Genomic DNA, 16080 nt, shown 5'->3' on the forward strand with positions numbered 1-16080 from the left:
TGTCCAAAAATTAGTTCAGCCTGACACAGAAGCCAATCAGAGCCAGACACGAGAGATGGACTTTTGCAAAACTTTTATTGACGCGCTTTAGCAAATGGGTCCCAGTCCAAGGTGGGAGCAGAGACTCTGAACAACAGCATAGCCCGATCTTTTATACAATTGATTTCCAGAAATAGGGAAGTAACATTTCACAAAGCTATTACCTTTTTTGGAGGTCTACCTTGCTTTTAGTCTATGTGTCCATTTGTCTATTTGCACCTTGCCTGAGTTTACGGGTCATTTTGCCCCTATAGAGTTATAGCTTGCTTAAGCTTTACATGTCCTGTGTGTCCCCTATTTGGGTTTCTGCTGCTTGCTTTCTTGTTGCCAAATCTTGTAACTTCCTATCTATTTCCGAGTACCTGTTGTTACAATTCCTTCATCTCTAATTGACACTTTGCACAGTTGCATTCTTTTAAATTTTTATTCTTTCCTAGGATGGGGGTGTATTGCTTCTTAATGGGTGATCCATCAGTATCAATATTTCGGTTCAGGTTTTTTTTTTTTAAATTACAAGAGAAGGCAGAAGTGCTCAAGGCCCTTCTTTTTTTGTATGTGTAGTTTCATATGAACATTTATCTTAAAAAAAAAATCTTTATCTAAATGAGTTCAGTTAGTAGATTAAAGCCGGATGGAGACGTGGCCTGCAGTGTCGAACATATGAACCAGCCACCAACTGCATCACATACTAGCAGATACAAGCCAGAAGGTAAGTGGCCAGGATCCTGCCAGATCCTATTTAGTGCGAGCAATGCAAACTGCAAGTTTGATGCTCCATTCAACAATAATGCTGTGTTAGGAAAAGGCCAAAGATGCTAGCAGTTTGATGCCCTTAGGAAAAGCTTTAAGGTTTTAGTAAGGTGACCAACCATCCTCCTTAACCATCCAACTTACTCCTTTTGTAAGTTCTGTCCTCTCTTGAAAGATGTCCTCCTACATGTCCTCCTTTTTGATATTTGAAGACTAATCTGTAAATCTCCGTATTCGATCGATCCCGAGCCGATCCGTTCCGTGTGATGTGATGTATTTGTATTTGACATGACGATTCGTCAAGGCTCGGTACAGTGCGGCGAGACACGATTATGAGACGCATGCGCTCCGCACAGGAGAATTGTTTTGAGAGAGTGCGCCGCGCGCAAGAGTGCGCCGTATGCAAGTGGCTTTGTTTACTTCTTACCGAAACATGACACGGCACACACGCACGCATTAGACTCACTTTTTTTTCTTCAATTTATTTGTGTCCTCCTTCTCATTGTAAAAAAGTTGGTCACCTTAGTTTTAGGCCATTCTTCATTCTACGTCAGCCACCACATTCCATTTAAGATCGTCAGGAGAATTCTGCTGCAGAATTAAATCCATGACTCATTTAACTCTACATTGTATTTCTCTATCAGATGGCCTTCCGCCTGTTTTTCACAGCAGATGTTTGCCAAAGGCAGGTTGCTTTTGATTTTGGGGGTAAATATATAATCAGCTGAGGTTTGGTAGCTTCTTTTTAGAGTCCCAGGGGTCCTCAAACCTGGCCACTTTAAGAATTCTGGGAGTTGAAGTCCACAAGTCTTAAAGTGGCCAGGTTTGAGGACCCCTGTTTTAGACTTTGTTAAAAAGCATAAAACTATGTGAGCTGTAGTTGGTTTCATCCAATGTATAGAATGGGCTAAACTGATGCAGAATTTAAATCAGGGTGAGGTAGAGAGAAAGCAAGCTGATTAGGCAGATATAGATTACATATGAGACACATTACAATACAAGTAGTCCTTGGTTAACAATCATTGAAAGTTACAACAGCACTGAGTAAGGTAACTTTACAATTGTAATTCAGGTGTTTGGCAACCGGTTCACAATTATAATGGTCACAGTGTCCCACAATCACATGGTCACCATGGGTGACCTTTCCCGCTGGGTTCCAACAAGCAGGGAGGTCACCCATGGCAATCACATGACATCATGTCTAACAAGCACACAGGATTTGCTTAACAATCACAACTGGAACAGCTTTACAAACAAGCTCCATTTAATGATGGAGGTCACGATCCCAATTACTATTGTTACCAGATCTACCATCACAACGGTCCAGCTTCCCTTTGCATTGATGGCATCCTGCCATAAAAGAAGGGAAGGGGGAAAGGAAGAGAGGGGAACACAGAGAGAGGGATGACAGGAACCAGAGGTGCAAATCAGACACAAGCATTAAGAGATCCAAGGACACAAGCGTGAGAACGGAATGCAAACACCCACCAAAGAGGCGCCAAACTTTAGAACTGTTACCCAAACTCCTAATTTTAATACTATTTGACACTGAGCAAATGACCAAGGGGAAAGGACTTGGGAGAAGGGAAAAGCACTGAATTTAAGCAGGAATATTCAGATGTGGCTTTGCGTATGCTGTAACCACTTGGTTTTAGTGAAAGTATATCTTTTCTCTACAAATTGAGTCAAGTGTTTTTCTTTCCTAAACACCCAAGCTGGGACAGGCCTGACAATAGAATAGAATAGAATAGAATAGAACAGAACAGAACAGAACAGAACAGAACAGAACAGAACAGAACAGAACAGAACAGAGCTGGAAGGGACCTTGGAGGTCTTCTAGTCCAGCCCCCTGCTTAAGCAGGAGAACGTATACCATCTCAGACAGGTGAGTGTCTAGTTTCCTCTTAAAAATCTCCAGTGATGGAGCGCCCACGATTTCTGAGGGCACGCTGTTCCACTGGTTGATTGTCCTCACTATCAGGAAATTTCTCCTTAATTCCAGGTTGCTTCTCTGTTTGATCAGTTTCCAACCATTGTTTCTCGTCCTTCCCTCTGGTGCTTTGGTGAGCAACCTGGCCCCCCTCTGCCTTGTGGCAGCCCCTCAGATACTGGAACACTGCTATCATGTCTCCCCTATTTCTTCTTTTCTTCAGACTAGCCAAACCCAAGTCCCGTAGCCGTTCTTCGTATGTTTTAGTCTCCAGGCCTTTGATCATCTTAGTTGCTCTTCTACCTGAACATTATCAATTAACAATTGTAATGTGGTAAAGTCCCGTTATGTTTGTTGACACCCTTCTGAGATAAGCTGAGAGTTTTGACATATATGAATTGAGCAACCTCTTGTTTAATTATACTAGTAAAGTTTCTTTTTTCCCAAAATGGCTAATTTAAGATTTGTAACGGAGTGTCCTGTGAAACTGAAATGCTCTTACATTACTTTATCCTTGTTTTGATCCATCTCATTATCCAACTCGTGGGCAATATTCACAGGGTTCCAATTGCTTCCTTAATTGGTCGGTAAATTCCTTTATTGGATGTTAGCAGTATACTGATATCACCCCAAATTCCAGATGACTGCTCCTGTGGTTTTATAGCGTATAAGTGATGAACAATGTGTGGGACCACATGGAGCTATATACGGCATTAACAGTCAGCAGCTCAAGTGTCAAACTGATATTAGTCACGTGGCATGAAATAGGTTTGAGAATTGTGAAGCTAGGAAAGGAAATTTTGTTTTTTTCCCCCTCCCCTTCCTAGGATATACAGCCTCACTGATAGATGGGCGCACACAACGCAGCATCAATGTCACCTTTTCTTTCAATCCAGATCGCCTCAAGCATGCCAGACAATATGTGGAGAGAGCCATCAAGGTAATGATATTGACTGAATTTTCCTCCCTATATCAGCTTCCCCATATCAGCCTCAGAGTGCAGAGAAGAGCAATAAAGATGATTAGAGGACCGGAGGCTAAAATATATGAAGAACGGTTGCAGGAATTGGGTATGTCTAGTTCAGGGGTAGGCAACTTCGGCTCTTTTATGACTCATGGACTTCAACTCCCAGAATGCCTGAGTCAGCTATGCTGGCTCAGGCATTCTGGGAGTTGAAGTCCATGAGTCATAAAAGAGTCGAGGTTGCCTACCCCTGGTCTAGTTTAATGAAGAGAAGAACCAGGGGTGACATGATAGTAGTTTTCCAATATCTCAGGGGCTGCCACAAAGAAGAAAGGGTCAACCTATTTTCCAAAGCACCTGAAGGCAAGACAGGAAACAATGGATGGAAACTAATCAAGGAGAGAAACAACCTGGAACTAATTAATCTGTGGAATGACTTCCACTCCAGAAGTTGTGGGTACTCCCACACTGGAGGTTTTTAAGAAGAGATTGGACAGCCATTTGCCTGAAATGGTATAGGGCAGTGGTCCCCAACCTTTATGGCTTGGCAGCCCGAGGGAGGGAAGGGAAACCGGGCCATGTGAGCGGTGGGGCAGCACGCACATATGCCTGCGTGCAGCTCAACTTGCATAACCGGCAAACTGGCGGGCCCGCGCATGTGTGCACAACTCAACTTGCGCAAGTTGAACTGTGCCCATGTGTGCCCATGCGCTGGACTGCCACTTGTGCAAGTCAAGCTGTGCACGCATGCGCATGCTTGCCAGCCCACCGCTCGCGTAGCCCAGTTGAGAATAGACCATGGCCTAATAGTGGGCCACAGCCCAGGGGTTGGGGACCTCTGGTGTAGGATTTGCTGCTTGAGCAGGTGGTTGGACTAGAAGACCTCCAAGGTCCCATCCAACTCTGTTACAGTATTCTGCCCTTGAAACCTTTCCTTTGTTTTGGAACATTGCCACTAAGATCCAGTTGGTCCTCCTCCTGCAGTGCAAAGTAGCTAATCCTCTAATTCTCCTGCCAACTCACAGCAAAGGAAGATCTTTATGGTCCATGGTCCGTACCCCGTCATCCGAAGACAACTTCTTGTCAGAGGTTGGGTGGAGAGGAAGTTCCCAAAGATGCCTAAAGTTGTTACTAAGCGGGGACGTTTCCCTGATGGCGAAGCTGATGATGATGGCGATGACAGTGATGTAACTGACTATGGTAAGCCTCCATCTCCCCCCACCCCCGGTTTCTTTTCTTTTTCTTTTGTTTTAACCATTGTTTAAGCTTATTCTTTCTGCAGACTTCCATGTACTACTGCTTTTTTGATAGAAGGGAAGATACCATTCATAACTGATATTCTTCCAGGGGAGCTTTGGATAACGCCAAAATTGCCAACCAGGTCAACAGCACCTCTTGGCAATACCATTGCTGTTGTAGGTAACCCTTTCTGTATTATTCTGGAAGCATATTCCCCAAATAATAGAAGACAGGGAGAGGGAGTGAGATTATCCTCCATTGACAGGAATAACTAACATCCCAGAAGATGGGATCAAAATCCAGACAGATCTCGATACAATTGAACATGGGCTCTGTCTAACACAGTGGTTCTCAACCTTTTTAATGCCGCGACCCCAACCGGTCGTAAGTCGAGGACTAAACCAGCCGTAAGTCGAGGACTAAACCGGTTGTAAGTCGAGGACTACCCAACCGGTCATAAGTCGAGGACTTTCCCTGCCCAGGAGTGCCGTACATGCGTGGTTCCGCCCCCTGCGCCGGCCGAGGCATAGCTGGCAAGCGGCAGAGACAGAGCAGGCCGACCACCAGCTGGCCCAGCCCAAGGGAGGTAAGGCACCCGCCGGAAAAGGGGAAAAAAATGGCGGACAAAAAAAATGGCGGACAAAAAAAATGGCGGACAGCCTTGCTTGGCGACCCCCATGAAATGGTCGATCGACCCCAAATGGGGTCCCGACCCACAGGTTGAGAACCACTGGTCTAACAAAAGGAAATTCAATGAGAGAAAAGTAAGGTTTTACACTTAAGCAAGAAAAACCAAATGTACAGGTACAGATGAGGTGAGACTTGACTCAGTAGCAGTAACTGTGAGAGGGATCTTGGAGTCTTAGTGGGCAAGCACTTGAATATGTGTGACAGCAGTGCATGACAGCAGTCAAAAAAGCCGATGCAATCCTAGGTTGCATTAACAGAGGGATAGAATCAAGATCACATAACATATTAGTACCGCTTTATAAAGGCATAGTAAGACCACACTTAAAATGCTGCATCCAGTTTTGGTCACCATATTGTAAAAAAGATGTTGAAACTCTGGAAAGAGTGCAGAAAAGAGCAATAGAAATGATTAGGGGCCTGGAGACAAAAGCATATGAAGAAGGGTTGCAGGAATTGGGTATGTCTACGCTAGAGAAAAGAAGGAGTAGGGGTGATGTGATAGGAGTGTTCCAGTGTGAGGGGCTGCCACAAAGAAGAGGGAGTCAAGCTATTTTCCAAAGCACCTGAAGGCAGGACAAGAAGCAATGGATGGAAACTAATCAAGGAGAGAAGCAACCTAGAACTAAGGAGAAACTTCCTGATAGTTAGAACAATTAACCAGTGGAACAACCTGCCTCCAGAAGCGGTGAATGCTCCAACACTGGAAGTTTTTAAGAAGAGACTGGACAGCCATTTGTCCAAAATGGTATAGGGTTACCTGCCTGAGCAGGGGGTTGGACTTGATGACCTCCAAGGTCCCTTCCAACTTTATTATTATTATTATTAACTGCGCCCCAAAGGCTTCTTTTCTCTCTTGCGTGAATGGAGCTGCGTGCGCGTCAGCTCACCATTAATGCGGCCCCATTCCCCTCTCCCCTCCCCTCCAGCCATAAGTCATAAGTCACTCTTTAAGTGCTGGTGTAACTTTGAACAGTCACTAAATGAATGGTGGTAAGTCGAGGACTACCTATATGTCCATTGCACCACAGCTCTTTCTTTTCTAATTCTTTATTCACTTTTTTTCATACTACAGATGAGGAAGAGGAAGATGAGCAGGATGATACAGATGGTATCTATAACCTCATGGTTAGTTTGGGGTACCAGAGAGATCTGCCCTTTAAACACTTCATTTTATTACTATGCATTTGTTCCATTTTCCTCCCCATAAAACAGGGGCAGCCTACTTGGTTCTCCTTTTCCCATCAAATTTATTTTACACAGAAGCCTTGAGAGGTAAGTTGCTTTAGAGAGCATACAGACCCCAATGGTATTATAATCCAATAGGACTCTCTCAATCCAAGTCACAACATCCTTTGATCGCATTCATGCAACCCATTCTTCATTTGGTTAATTTGGTTATTATATTAAATGGGTTAATTCTAGATTTACAGAATATAATAAACTCCTGCGAGTCCCTTGGACTGCAAGGCGATCAAACCGGTCAGTCCTAGAAGAGATCAACCCCGACTGCTCTTTAGAAGGCCAGATCCTGAAGTTGAAACTCAAGTACTTTGGCCACCTAATGAGAAGGAAGGACTCACTGGAGAAGAGCCTAATGCTGGGAAAGATTGAGGGCAACAGAAGAAGGGGACGACAGAGAATGAGGTGGCTGGATGGAGTCCCTGAAGCAGGAGGCGTGAGCTTAAATGGACTCCAGAAGGTGGTAGAGGACAGGAAGGCCTGGAGGAACGTTGTCCATGGGGTCGTGATGGGTTGGACACGACTTCGCAACTAACAACAACAATAAGCCAATCCAACCAACTAGGTTCCCAAAACACACTAAGCCAGTGGTTCCCAACCTTTCCAGCTTGGCAGACCAGCCGCCAGAGAGAGGGAATGGTTCTGTGAATTGCAGGCGCACACAAGTGCGAGACCTGCCACTTGTGCAAACAGAGCTGCACGCGCACATGTCTTTATCCACTGCTTGTGCGGCCCAGTTCCAAACAGGCCGTGGACCCTTGTGCTAAGCCACAAAAATCTAACTCAGATTGGAATTCAAACTTAGTATGCTGTAGGAATTGAGTTGCTGGGTCTTTATCCATCTATGTATGTTTACAAATCCAGCTTCTGTCTCTACTTGACATTCATTTATTGTGAATTCTTACAATTATTTGCCATTGAACCCTTTACTATTCCCTACTGATTTTTAAATTATTTTGACAGGGTTTCTTATTATTACACTTCTGTTCTTTGCCTTTATACCTTGCTCTTTTTTTGCACCTTTTTATTGGCAGTCAAGGTTGGTTCGTAACCAGATCCCCTACTTCATCTGGACCAATCGGCGAGATGTGATTGATTGTCGCTACATGCGCAAGGACCAGATGATGAATCACTATGCCAAGGCAGGGACCTTCACTACCAAGGTGAGCAGAGGACCATTTCATAAACATCCAGACCACGCAGCCCTGGTGGCACAGTGGTTAGAATGCAGTATTGCAGTATAACTCTGCCCCCTGCCAGGAGTTCGATCCTGACCGGCTCAAGGTTGACTCAGCCTTCCATCCTTCCGAGGTCAGTAAAATGAGGGTCCAGATTGTTGGGGACAATAGGCTGACTCTGTGAACCGCTGAGACAGTGCTGTCAGGCATTATAAAGCGGTATATAAGTCTTAAGCACCATTGCTATTGCTATATATCCTCTCTCTTAGGTAGGGCTGTGTCTTAACCTGCGTAACCTCCCATGGTTTGACCAAGCTGATGCAGATACATTTTTCCCACGGTGTTATCGTCTTGGAGCTAAAGATGAAAAACATGCTTTTATTGGTAAGAAGTATTCCCAACAACCGGTCAGCAGTAATCTGTTTCCCACTGGCCAGATAATCACACTGGTCAATAGATTATTTAGAAAAAAAGAGCTAATTTTGAGTCTCAGGGCTACAGGAAAAAAAAAAGTTCTATCCTATATGTGGGAATTGCATGTAGTTTGCAGGCTGTGCCTTGTGCACCAGAGCTCTTAAATTCTTGGGATGAAGCAAGTTTAGGAACTGAAACAACTGCTTTGCTAGGAATTACAGGCCTTTCTGCTTTTTATGATAGAGGACTTCCATCTCACTGCAGCCAGGAGCCTTCTCAAAATAGTGGTGAAACGATACTGGAAAAAGCCGACTTTCATCACAGCCTTGGATGAAAATCAGAACGAGTTCCTAGGTCGTCCGGGGTCTTCAGGTGGGTGCAGCCAGTAGAAAATCTGGGGGAATTAAAGAACTATAATCTCTCGCCAGAGTCTATAGAAAGCCTGAAAGGTTGGACTTCATGGACCAGAAGAAGTGGCGAAAAGCCTTTGGGGTTTTAAATGCTTTTTGCCTTATTACTTTTCTTAACGCTTCAAGATGATTGTATCCTGTAGGGAAATAGTCTTTATGTTCTGGCTGTTTTAAGTGTTTGAGTTCTAGTTTGTGAATCAGAGCAGCACAACTGGAGTGCAAAAAGGCTTTGTTTCCTGTACCTGAATCATGTTTTGTTATCTTCCCAGAACCATTTTAGGGATTTTTATCCCACTTTCCTTATTGTAAATGCCAGTAAAAATGCATTTCAGCTACCTTGCTGCAATCTTGGCTTACCCAGGTCTAATTAGACCGGAGATGTGGAGGTATTATTTTGCTACCAAGCTGAGAACTATTTTAAAAAGTAGTTTGGTTGTGAAATTGGGGAGTTAGAACCACACTGGGTATTTTACGTAATCTGAGACAAATTTACTTCAAATTCAAAAGATACAGCCCTGGTGGATGCCATCTCTTAAGGTCCAAAGAGGTACGTCTTTTCATTTTGTAAATGAAGAGTTGCTACTATTTGGGCTACTATAATATCTAAAATAATCCACTTCTGAGTTTTGGAAGAGTTTGCTGATAACCGTGGATATCTGTTATGGGTACATCCAATTTTCAAAGTTTTGAGCATTCAAAGGGCGTAATCCTTAGATTAGCAAAAAAAAAAAAATCAACTTAGAAACTTAGCTAACTTATTCCAGGTGGTTTGATTTTGTTTTGATGCACACAAGTAGCCCTTATTTGTGGAGAATTCTGTACTAATTGCTAATAAATCTTTCCACCAAGATGCTCAAGTTGTGTTACTCTCTTTTCTCGCTATTGTATTGCTTTGAATAATAATAATAAAGCAAGAACTGGTCTAAAATTCAGGTGTTCTTTTTTAAATTTCAAAGCCTTATAATCTTTTGCTTCCTTGAAGTGGTATTTTTGTTGCTTTTGTTAGGATGATGACACTACAAGCTCTGGTCCTTGAGAGTTGTGTGATATTGCAATGCATGTAGAAAAGAAGCAATCTATGTCACAATACTGCTTGCATCACTCTAACCCCTTATCTTTGACCCACAAAAACTGCTGCTTCCTTTCCTTTAAATATTACTTCCTCCATCTATTTCCCATAACTGAGGCCTAGGAATCTTGTGGAATAGAATGGGAATAGAATAGAATAGAATAGAATAGAATAGAATAGAGCTGGAAGGGACCTTGGAGGTCTTCTAGTCCAGCCCCCTGCTCAAGCAGGAGAACCTATACCATCTCAGACAGGTGATTGTCTAGTCTCTTCTTAAAAATCTCCAGTGATGGGGCGCCCATGATTTCTGGGGGTAAGCTGTTCCACTGGTTGATTGTCCTCACTGTCAGGAAGTTTCTCCTTAATTCCAGGTTGCTTCTCTCTTTGATCAGTGTCCAACCATTGTTTCTTGTCCTTCCCTCTGGTGCTCTGGTGAACAATGTGACCCCCTCTTCTTTGTGGCAGCCCCTCAGATATCATGTCTCCCCTATTTCTTCTTTTCTTTAGACTAGTAGACAAACCCAAGTCCAGCAGCCGTTCTTTGTATGCTTCAGTCTCCAGGCTTCCAGAAATCAGTCATTCAAAGCTAGGGCTACGAAGTGTTTCAGATTTGAAAGGAAAAAGGTTTTCCTTATAACACCCCTTGGCTGTAGGCATCTTTGCCTGGAATCTTACTTGGGAAAAGATGCAGTGGCTTTAAGACAGATGTTACAAGTGCCCCTGCATGCTCCAAAGTATCTCCTTGTCTTTGCATTTAGGATTCTGCACAAACCTAATCAAAATACTACATTTGTGTACAGGTAGTCCTTGAGTTACAACTGTTCATTTAGTGGCCATTTAAAGTGACTTAGGACCATTTTCCACACTTACGACCATTGTAGCATCCCCATGGTCACATGATGGCAACTGGTTCATACTTATGACGGTTGCAGTGTCTCAGGGTCACGTGATCAACTTTTGATCAACCTTCTGACAAGAGAAATCAACGGGGAAAGCCAGATTCACTTAGCCACTGCATTACTAGTTTAACAACTGCAGTGTATTCACTTAACAAATGTGGCAAGAAAGGTCATAAAATGGGGCAAAACTCACTTAACCAATGTCCCGCTTAGCAACATAAATTTTGGGCTCCATTGTGGTCATAAGTCGAGGACTACGTGTACTAACCGAGCACGGGAGAAACATTTCAGCTTGTCTCTGGTGCATAATCCTGGATGTCATAAATAAGATGCATGCTTTTTTTTTATTTTAAAAAATCTGGTTCATAGTTACAGTTTTGGAATTCCCTTAATACGTACCATGGAAACCTTCCCAATAGGTGCTGTCTAGGCCAGTGGTGGCGAACCTATGGCATGTGTGCCAGAAGCGGCACTCGGAGCCCTCTCTGTGGGCACGCGCGCTGTTGCCCCATCCCTGCCTCCCCCCATGGCTCCCTCCTCACCAGCAGCCCCCCGGGAGGATTGTCTCCCCCAGACATGGCCCGCACAGAGCAGTGCAGCCAAGGATGGCAGCCGGGCAGCAGGTACAAGACTCTGCTCTTGCGCCCCATCACGTGCAGATGATGCTGCGGGGTGTGGGCGGAGGGCGTGGCTGCCATGGCACTGCAAGGCCGCCTGGGCCATCTGCTGTGGCGGGCCATGGAGGCGGTGAGTGGCCCTGCAGGCGGGCAGGGCGTTGGCAGAGCGCAAAGCGGGTGCGGGCTGGGGGCGGGGTGGTTTTGGGGCACTCGGCGACCTTCTGAATAGCCTTCCAGCCCTTCTTTGGGCTTGCCTAAGCTCTGCCCTCCCTGCCCTTGGATTGAGTGGAGGAGGCAGCTGTTCCTCATCAGAGGGGATCTGCTGCCTATCAGCACCACTGTCTGTCAGCAGCTGATTTCTCCCCCCCCCCGCCCCCATGTCTGTGAAGATAGGCAGCTCTCCGTCCGGTCGACTATCTTCCCCAATGCCTGAGGGGCCTGAGACAGCATCATCCTCAGCCCTTGGGGCCTCTCCAAACATGCCGAGGGAGACGTGCCATCCCTGTCGGAGGGTCCCGGTTCCAACTCCTCCTCCTCTGAACCGGGCTCCGATGGGGCCATGACAGATTCCTTTTGTACATGAACAAAATGACATCTAGGCACTCATCAGCAGTTCCAGTGTGACTTGAAATATTTAGATACAAAACAAAACATCTTGGCTTTCCACCAGTTTGCCTTTTTGACCCCAGTGCTCAGGCTGTCCCTTGTCACATACCCAGTATTGTTGGGTCACTAATCTTTCACTTCTAGAAGCCAAGCATCGCATCCGCCACAAGAAAGGGGCCAATTTCTCAGCCCAGCTGATTGAGACAGCAATACACGCTTGCGAGGAGCACTTGAGCAGCCTGAAACATCAGGACATCGACCGAGAATCGGGATCTACCTTGCAGCTGTCAAAAGGACACTGGCAGGACTTTCTGCACAGCTACTATCAGATCGCTCAGTAAGCACAAAAGTTTCAACTTTGGGGTAAAGTGGGGGGGGGGGAAACCACCAGTTTCTGCAATCAATAGATCTCCTTTCTGCAACTGCACAAGTACGCCTCGACTTACAACCGTTTGCTCAGTAACTGTTCAAAGTTAAAGCAGCGCTGAAGAAAGGGGTTTATGATTGATTTTCACCCTTATGACCACTGCAGCCTCCCCGTGGTCACCTGATCAAAATCTGGCCGCTTGGCAACTGGCATGTATTTCTGACGGTTGCACCGTCCCGGGGTCACGTGATCACCCTTTGTGACCTTCCCGGTTGGCTTCCGACAAGCAAAGTCAAATGGGGGGAAGCCAGATTACCTTAGCAACTGCTGTGGGTTCATTTAACAACTGTGGCAAAAAGATCATAAAATGAGGCATAGGTCCAGTGCTTTTTTTCTAAAAAAAAAAAGGTGCCGGAACTCACACACGTCATACAACCCGCCTTGCCTACCCTATAAAGTTCCATCCAAAAAAGGTGCCGGAACTCCGTTCTGGGTGTTCTATGAGAAAAAAAGCCCCGCATAGGTCTCTTAATAAGCATCTCACTTGGCAATGGAAATTTTAGGCTCAATTGTGGTCGTAAGTTGAGGACTTCCTCTAAATAAAAACAAACAAATACTTGCTAATACTTCCATACTGAAAAGGCCAGGGATGGGCAGCCTGCTGACAACCGAGGGCTGAGGTAGGAAAACAGTGGCCTGATGAGGCCCTGGGACTGATTTCCAGTGATTTTCCTGTCGAGGGAGATGCGTGAGAACTTTCAGTGTATTAACACGAACAGTTTATGATACATTTTCTTATATTGTTCTGTCTCCACACGCTAGGAAATTATTTGTTTATTTATTATTACATTTATATGTCACTTACCTCAGAGCTCCCCAACTTATGGTCCGCAGTCCGGTACCGGGCCGTGGCCTCTTGGCCACCGGGACATGAGAATAGCTGGCGAGGCCCCCCACTTGCGGTAGCACCACCCCGTGGGCGCTAATGGTCCCATTTGCGCATGCATGTGGGCTCCAGTGGCCCATTTGCAGATGCGTGCAGGCTCCAGGGGCCTGTTTGCGTGGGTACCAGTGGCCCATTTGCGCATGTGCGCGGGTACCGGTGCACCGCCGCGGGTGTGCACGGCCTGCTTGAGCATGCGTGCACTAGCACTGCCACTGTGCATGGGCTGCACGTGCACATTTCTGTGCTCTTCCCTTTCGTTCTGGGCCACCAAGCCAGAAACGTTGGGGAGCTCTGGCTTATCTCAATAACAAGCAACTCTGGGCGGCTTATACATAATGCTGTGGTTTCTTGATGGCTTTCCTTCAAATGTAATGTAGTAACACAATTTCTAGGGGCTCAGAAGCCGTTTGCAATCCATAGGCCATAGGTTCTCTCTCCCTGGCACAGGTTACGACCGTGGAAGGGCATTGGGTCATGCTATTGGGTCAAGTATTTGTCATTACAGCGAAGGGGCCCAGATGACGCAGACAGAGAGCCTCATTGAGCGCTGTGATGATATCTTGCAACGACTGCAAAAAGTCGTCCCACAGCTGGACATGGAAGGGGACAGGAACATCTGGATTGTCAAACCAGGAGCTAAATCTCGTGGCAGAGGTAGGTCTACTGGGCATGGATGAAATAGCCCAAATACCTTGAGAAGATGGACTTGACAAAGCAGTTGGGAGATGCTTCAGTCTGTGTAGATTTTTTTGGGCTGGATTCATGCATCATACCAAGCCATTCTTTAACCATGGCTTGTTAGGTAAGAAACCATTGTACTAGATGAATTTGCATGAGACTCTTAAGACCAAGAAAACCATATTATGGCTCAGTGTGATATCTGAACTCGGATTCTGTATTTCCACATAATTGGTAAAGAACATTGAAAGCTGCGTGGGAACAAGTTCCGCGTAATTTAATGTCAACAGACATCAGTCAATCCTAATTTTGGCTTTGTCAACTTCATAGCCATCTGGTTTCCCAAAGCTCTTGATCCAGATTATTTGCAAATAATATTCTGCACTGGTAACTAACTGTGGATTTGGATTTTAAGCATTAGTGTGGCTGATTACAGCCAATAAGATGAATGGGGCATTCGGTAAAAGGCATGCACAAAGTATTTGAACAAAATTTATAAAGGCACTTCCGTTTTATCATGCTTTTAATTGATTTCTTTAATATTAATTTTGATTTTATGCTTTTAATTTTATACCCTCTGCTTTTACCTTTTAAACATTTTGTTAGCTAGCTTAAGTACTCGTCAGAGAACCAGTTTAGTATAGTGGTTAAAGTGCTGGCCCTAGAAACTGGGAGATTGTGAGTTCTAGTCCCACCTTAGGTGTGAAAGCTAGTTGGGTAACGTTGGGCCAATCACCAGGAGATTGTGAGTTCTAGTCCCACTTTAGGCATGAAAGCTAGTGGAGTGACTTTGGGCCAATCACCAGGAGATTTTGAGTTCTAATCCCACTTTAGGCATGAAAGCTAGTGGGGAGACGTTGGGCCAATCACCAGGAGATTGTGAGTTCTAGTCCCACCTTAGGCATGAAAGTTAGTGGGGTGACTTTGGGCCAATCACCAGGAGATTGTGAGTTCTAGTCCCACCTTAGGTATGAAAGCTAGTGGGGTGACTTTCGGCCAATCACCAGAGATTGTGAGTTCTAGTCCCACTTTAGTCATGAAAGCCAGCTGGGTGATTTTGCACTCTTTCTCGGCCCAACTTACCTCATAGAGTTGTTGTTGTGGACAAAATAGCAAGCATGTAAATAAATATAGAAAGGCAGGATATAGATCAAATAAATAAATCAAATTTTCTGACAGGCATCATGTGCATGGACCGCTTAGAGGAGATTGTGAAACTAGTGGACTGTGACCCCATGATTGTCAAGGATGGCAAATGGGTGGTGCAGAAATACATCGAGACACCCCTGCTCATCTTTGGCACCAAGTTTGACTTGCGGCAATGGTTTTTGGTAACTGATTGGAATCCTCTCACCATATGGTTCTATCGACATAGCTACATCCGTTTCTCTACACAGCCCTTTTCCTTACACAATCTGGATACGTGAGTTTGTCTTTTTGTTGACTCTGTCATTTATATTATTCCATGTGTGGATGCACACAAGAGCAAGAAGAAGCCGTGAGATTTTGTGGCAATTTTATTAAGAACATTGGTTTAATCCAGGGGTCTTCAAACTTGGCAACTTTAAGACTTGTGGACTTCAACTCCCAGAATTCCTCAGCCAGCCCAGGAATTCTGGGAGTTGAAGTCCACAAGTCTTAAAGTTGCCAAGTTTGAAGACCCCTGGATTAATCTATTCACTGTCTTAAGGGGGATTGTTCAATGTCCCGTTAAAATATTCAGGATTATTCATGTTATTCCAGAGTAAATATTATGTTTGGGGGAGTCTATATGAAAACTTTGGAGCTCTGCTTCTAGCATGGGCAGTTTCATATAGTCATATGCTTCCAGTGACTTAACTGAAAATCCTATTGTCATTAAACTGGCTCCTTCGTATAGAAAAACTTACTGAACAGCAACTATGAAATAGTATGTTATTAGATTTGTCCCTTACAGCAGGGGTCCCCAACCTCCAGTCCACGGACCAGCACCGGTCCGCAGCATGCCAGCAAGTGGGCCACACAAACAAGCAAAGCTCCATCCTCAGGATGCAGGCAATATTCAA

At 44.9% G+C, this 16080-nt stretch overlaps 1 protein-coding gene across 1 annotated transcript; it reads left to right on the top strand.

Moving 5' to 3' along the window:
- The first annotated feature begins 650 nt into the window (after positions 1 to 650).
- On the top strand, positions 651 to 15462 carry LOC107298181 (tubulin monoglycylase TTLL3). Its single transcript, XM_029286470.1, has 10 exons — positions 651 to 748; positions 3547 to 3659; positions 4709 to 4883; positions 6685 to 6737; positions 7886 to 8014; positions 8299 to 8413; positions 8687 to 8815; positions 12189 to 12381; positions 13863 to 14011; positions 15215 to 15462. The coding sequence occupies exons 1-10, from the start codon at positions 700 to 702 to the stop codon at positions 15460 to 15462; spliced, it is 1353 nt and encodes a 450-aa protein (XP_029142303.1). The 5' UTR covers positions 651 to 699.
- Positions 15463 to 16080: the final 618 nt, after the last annotated feature.

This window comes from Protobothrops mucrosquamatus, unplaced genomic scaffold (genome assembly GCF_001527695.2).
Source record: "Protobothrops mucrosquamatus isolate PMUCROS unplaced genomic scaffold, P.Mucros_1.0 scaffold3782, whole genome shotgun sequence".
Lineage (NCBI taxonomy): Eukaryota > Metazoa > Chordata > Lepidosauria > Squamata > Viperidae > Protobothrops > Protobothrops mucrosquamatus.